Raw genomic sequence first — 6,152 nt, 5'->3', positions numbered from 1 at the left:
ATTTGGGTTGTCATTGTCTGAATTTTTAGTAAAAAAATATATATTATAGCGATTTAATTCATGCGGAGTAAAAAAATATTTAAAAAGCTTTAATTCAATGTGTTTGGATTGTAATTTGTTTATCAAAAAATTTTTATATTTTTTGTGATTAAAATTTTCAATTAGGTACGATGAAGGGCAAAGATAGGAATCTTGGTAGGTACTAGGTAGTGAAGTTCTTTTTTTAAATTTGCATTGTGCAACTAGTACTTGGTCAGTTGGTATGTGACATTTTCTTGAATTATAGTACGTATTCGGACAAAATTAACCTTCCAATGAATAAATAATTATCATTTGGACGCCTTTTTTCTGTTGGTAATTATACGTTTAGTAAACAATTGAAAAAGAAGGCATGAACAGGTGAAGAAGAAGCAGCTGTCATACAATCAGAAAAGACTACTTATTAGACTATTTCAATCCTCTTTACCAATTTTAAAAACAGTAGCCAAATATGTCACCCAGCTCATCTTCCTCATCCATGGTTTAGGTTTTGCCTTTTTCCTTTTTATTTTTCTTCTTTGATTTTGGTCTCTTGTTGTACACACTCTTGTGCTTGGTAGGTTGTGCCATTTGAGTTTATGGGCCCAATTTTCCACTTGAATCTTTCAATAGTGAGAGATTGAGGGGCTTGTGAGGGTGAAAGGAAGTGGAAGGGAGGGTCTCTATCTATCTGTCTCGTCTTCTGTCTTTCTTGAGTGCTTTCTCGCATTTTCTGGCTGTCCCGCATTTGCGGTTTTAGGGCTTGTTTCAAAGACTATAAGACTTTTGAGGGTTCGGATTCCCCGTCTATGATGCCTGAAACTGTGAAATGTGAGATCATTCATTGTGGGTTTTTGATTTTCGAGATGGGTTTTTGAAGATGCGGAGAATTGGAGTTGCGTTAGTGTAGATGCAAATGATGTTGTAAATTTCCGAGTGATTATTGTCCAAGGATGGATAGGATGCTTCAGCCTCCCCTGGTAAAATCTGGACTCTCTTTGTGTTCTTTCCAATTACTTTTCATTATCTTGGTAGGAGTAGCTTATAGGAGAACGAAGTTGTCTTGCTTTCATTTGTGGAATTTTTTGTCCTCTGATTTCTTTAAAAAATATTTCGCGATGCATATATGATAGGATGATTGCTAATTATTGGAATAAGATGCATAATAAAAAAATAATTCCATTACCAATTGATATGGTACTTGGAAAATTCGGGTGCCTCACATCTCTAGTAATTACCTCCAAAACTAGAGCTCCATTAGTTTGTTTTCCCATTTTAAGTTGCCAAGTCTGTACATGTATCCTTTCTCTATTTCCTTCCTATTTTGTGATTTCGGATGCATTATTTAGGATTTTGTCACCACCTAATCTAAATGAGGTTTCGCCGTGAGCAAACTATGTTGTCATGATGTGGGTGTATTTAAGACTCAATAGAAATTGAGAACGGAAGAGTTTCACTACTATAAATTAGCTCCCTTCAACACCCTCCCCCCCCCCCCCCCCCCCCCCCAAAAAAAAAAAAAACGCCACCAAGGGGGGGCGCCCTGTTTGGGTAGTGTCCTAATGGGTAGAGGAAGTATCTGGCAGTATTCTTGTGCCACGAGTTTTAGTTTATTGTACATGTTAGATTACTCATATTTTTCTTGTAGCATACTTGGTCAAACACTTTGACTTCATGCCAAACATCTCAATTTTAGAAGTTAGACATGATAATGCATTGAAGGGTAGCTAAATCTGAATTAAACTTAAATGTCATCTTTCACCAAGTGGTGGATAATTGTTCAAACAAGCATGTTCTGATCACATATTAACTGGTTAGAAGATATTTGGACCAGAATGTTCTGCGAAGCTACAATATTGCAGTGTATATTAAGCACAAATGAAAACATACATTTAGAGTCAGGTGTCTCAATCTTATTGAGATTTTCTGACTAGTTTGAGTGATTATTTTTAGTTGTTATATTTGGTAAAGGTTTACTAAAGTGCCTGTTTGTGTACTTCATGAATTACAACTGAATATCTATAACGTCCAAGTCATTGACATGGAGAGAAATGTTGAACAATCGAATTCTTCTTGATAATTGTACATTTGCAGGTTGATACAACAGCGTGTCTTTGTCGAGTTGATGCGGGCCTCAAAACTGTTGCAGGAGCTAAAAAGTATGTTCCTGGAACAAAGCTCTGTCTTCAACCTGACATCAAACCTTCCATTCACCCTACTAGACAGAAACCACCACGAGACAAAAATCGTAGCCAATCCCCGTTATTGCCAGGACTTCCAGATGATCTTGCCATTGCATGCTTAATTCGGGTCCCAAGAATTGAACATCGCAAACTCCGATTAGTCTGCAAGAGATGGTATCGTCTTCTGGCTGGTAACTTCTTCTATTCTCTTCGGAAAAATCTAGGGATTGCAGAAGAATGGATATACATTATGAAGAGAGATCGAGATGGTAAAATATCATGGCATGCTTTTGATCCTATGTATCAGCTGTGGCAACCTCTTCCACCTGTTCCTAAAGAATATTCAGAAGCCCTTGGGTTTGGATGTGCTGTACTCAGTGGCTGTCACCTGTACCTATTTGGTGGTAAAGACCCGGTGAAGGGATCAATGAGAAGAGTCATCTTTTATAGTGCAAGAACAAATAAATGGCACCGGGCACCAGATATGCTTCAAAGGCGGCATTTCTTTGGCTCTTGTGTTATAAATAACTGTTTATATGTAGCTGGTGGAGAAAATGACGGGATTCATCGGTCACTTAGATCAGCTGAAGTTTATGATCCCAACAAGAACAGATGGTCCATTATTTGTGAGATGAGTACAGCAATGGTGCCCTTCATTGGTGTTGTTTATGAGGGCAAGTGGTTCTTGAAGGGGCTAGGATCTCATCGACAGGTTCTTAGTGAGCTCTACCAACCCGAAACTGACAGGTGGTACCCTGTGTATGATGGAATGGTAGCAGGCTGGAGGAACCCTAGCACTTCAATGAATGGGCATCTGTATGCATTGGAGTGTAAGGATGGCTGCAAACTTAGGGTATATGATGAAGCAACTGATTCTTGGAGCAAGCACATAGATAGTAAGATGCATTTGGGTAATTCCAAAGCTTTGGAGGCAGCTGCACTCCTCCCTCTGAATGGAAAGTTGTGCATCATCCGGAACAACATGAGTATTTCTGTGGTTGATGTTTCCAAATCTGATGACAGTAGGAGTGGAGCCCCAGCGGAACATTTATGGGAAACTATTTCGGGAAAAGGGCAGTTGAAGACTTTGGTTACAAATTTCTTGTCAGGCCTTGCAGGTAGGAATCGTGTTAAACATCATATAGTTCATTGCCAGGTTCTTCAGGCTTGAAGATTGTAACTACACTTGGAAAATAGAAATGGTTCAAAATATTTATATCCTTATTTGCTTCCCCAATTTGATATGCTCTTAACTATATGGCTTTTGACAAGCAAGGTTTGTCCTCGTAGATGTATGATTAATTTAGTTCTGTCCTCTCTAGACTCTGGGTAGATAACAATGGTGGTTTTACTTGTTAGACTGAAGAAGCAGAGCAAAGGTTTTGTGATACATGGTTGTTCTACGTATGGATGCGGCATCTCAAACTGGTTAAAGTCTTCATTCTGTTGTACATATTGCAATTCCATTAGTTAGCATCGGTGCCGTGGCCTCTTGGCCTGTCATGATTTCCCGGCTTATATGGTGCTTGGCTTTTGAGCCAAATTGGATGTTTAATGCGTCTGATTCAAATGGGATGTTTAATGTGAGCCTAGTTGAATATTAATTAAACTATTAGATGTTAATCTCTCATTTTTGCTTCTCTAAGCTACAAAATGTTGTGGCAGGAAAAGTTCTTGGAAATTTTCTGGGTAGAATGGTTAAATATATGCCGCTTTCTTCTTCAGCAAATACCTGATCATATTAATGTATTAAAATACGTAAAGGCAAATAGATAATTTGGATATCCTTCTTTATACTCGTTTCATGAATAAGAATTGGATTTTTTTTTTCAATTGAGCCTGCTTAATATCAAGCATGTTTAGCTCAATGATCAGGGAAGGGTTCTTACAGTTATTTCTTGGGTTTAGGGTTCAAATTCTATGCTTAGCAATTGGACGTGAAAAGGATGTGGAAATGGGTGGAAGGGTTTAAAAAATAAAAATGCCAAGGAAGCATGCTTAAGTATAGCATCGCATCCTACAGAACAACAGTGTTACTACACACTGTTTGTTTTTTTGTCATTCGTCATTTATCTATTCTATTTCTATTCTAGTCTAATTTAGAGGAGAGTCAATTGAACCTATAACGGAGTCGATGGATTGAACTACCATCGAATTACAAACTTCTTTGATTGTGCAGATGGATTGAACTACCATCGAATTACAAACTTCTTTGATTGTGCAAATCCTTTTCTAGGAGGGAATCGATTTTCCAGAAAAAAAAAAAACGTAAACCAACACAATAATGAATCCTTAACGATGGTCTCTCCAACTCTGACGTCTCCTAATCCATCTCCGATTTACGTTAGGATCCTTGTACGTATAGGAAGGAGTAAATTCTCTCTTCTATTCCAGTACATAAACCCATGTATCTCCTCTAGTTTCAACCTATACATACAACCTCCAGCCGTTGCTAATACTCGTGCATTATTCCAATTCGATCCAAGATGTCGTACGATTATCTCTTCAAATACATTGTAATAGGAGATGCCGGAGTTGGTAAATCGTGCCTTCTTAAGCAGTTCACCAGCAAACGATTTGAACAGGGGCACGATCCGACCATGGGTGCTGAGTTTGGAACTAGAATCATCAGAGCGGACAAGAAGAAAACAAAACTTCACGTGTGGGGCACGGCAGGCCAGGAGAAGTTCAGGTCAATAACGCAGAGTTTCTACAGAGGTGCTGCTGGGGCAGTCCTAGTTTATGATGTCACGAGCAGGGAAAGTTTTGCTCATCTTGCTTCTTGGTTGAAGGACCTCAAGGAACTTGCTAACAAAAACATGACCATAATGCTGATAGGCAACAAGTCTGACTTGGATGGCAGTAGGGCCGTCAGCACCGAAGAAGGCTCAGAATTTGCCCAGAAGCATGGTTTAATATTCATCGAGTGCTCAGCAAGGACTGCTCAAAATGTTGAAGAAGCGTTCGTAAGCACAGCCATAGCGATACATAAGACCGTCCAAGGTGGAGATTCTGAGGGGTTAGAAGATCGAGGCATAAGAGTTCGACATAGAAGCATATCAGGACTAGGAGACTGGGCGGCTTCTCAAAGAGGATCTTGTTGTAATTAAAAATAAAAACCCGTTTTTCTTACGGTAGCTACATACATGCTGGCATTCTAGGGTAATTTTTATTCTTCCATCACGATTTAAGAGTGTTGATTCTATCTCCTTGAAATGGGGAAAAAAGATTTCTAGATATGCTGATTACGCATGTGACAGAATCCTCGGGGCATTATTGTGCAATTAAGATTGTCGTCTCCCAGCCAGATGCCACTAAGTGCTACGTTCAAAATCACGAGCTTTCAAACGGAGTGACAAACAGATTTTACCTCAACCCACGATGCAAACAAAAATAGGAATGAAATTTCAAAACGCAGAAAGTCTCGACAACACGCGCCCCCGAAAGGCTAGTACTAATCAATAACAAATATGACGCATGAAAAAGAAATACTACAAAATTTTATTACGAATATCTGGAAAAACACAATTGGTTTTCCAGTCTACAAGAAATATTTAAAGTCCTAACTGACAAACAACAACAACAACAAAGAGAGATCTACTGCTTTACTATGACTTTCACAACATACAAAAGAATCACAGCATACCTAGAATTGTAAAACCAATGGTTCACCGTGTGTGAGATCTTGACAAGTATGCTTTTGCCAATGAGAAACAGGTTTCTTTCTGCCTTCTGAACTCGCCATACCGCAAGAAAAAATAACCAAGATAGTCGAAATCAATTGGAGACATTTTTGCCTGTGAAAAGTGTGATACTCAATAGTTAAACAAAATTTCTTCAACTCTGACTGTTCCCTACATTCGCTATATTTATTCCAGCAGTCAAGGGGATGCTGAAAACACCGCTCACTAATGAAGGCAAAGAAATATTACCTGGATTAAAGCCCATAAC

General features: G+C 38.7%; 2 protein-coding genes across 2 annotated transcripts; both read left to right on the top strand.

The window, feature by feature from the left end:
• The first annotated feature begins 835 nt into the window (after positions 1 to 835).
• On the top strand, positions 836 to 3,438 carry LOC140008411 (F-box/kelch-repeat protein At1g55270-like). Its single transcript, XM_072052614.1, has 2 exons — positions 836 to 998; positions 2,113 to 3,438. Exons 1-2 carry the CDS (start codon positions 972 to 974, stop codon positions 3,370 to 3,372), a joined length of 1,287 nt encoding a protein of 428 aa, XP_071908715.1. The 5' UTR covers positions 836 to 971; the 3' UTR covers positions 3,373 to 3,438.
• Positions 3,439 to 4,396: 958 nt separating this feature from the next.
• Positions 4,397 to 5,348, top strand: LOC140008410 (ras-related protein RABB1c-like). Its single transcript, XM_072052613.1, has one exon. The coding sequence runs from the start codon at positions 4,688 to 4,690 to the stop codon at positions 5,309 to 5,311; it is 624 nt and encodes a 207-aa protein (XP_071908714.1). The 5' UTR covers positions 4,397 to 4,687; the 3' UTR covers positions 5,312 to 5,348.
• The last annotated feature ends 804 nt before the right edge of the window (positions 5,349 to 6,152 follow it).

Source organism: Coffea arabica, chromosome 6c (genome assembly GCF_036785885.1).
Source record: "Coffea arabica cultivar ET-39 chromosome 6c, Coffea Arabica ET-39 HiFi, whole genome shotgun sequence".
In the NCBI taxonomy this organism is placed as follows: domain Eukaryota; kingdom Viridiplantae; phylum Streptophyta; class Magnoliopsida; order Gentianales; family Rubiaceae; genus Coffea; species Coffea arabica.
This window is presented reverse-complemented; position numbering and strand designations above follow the sequence as displayed.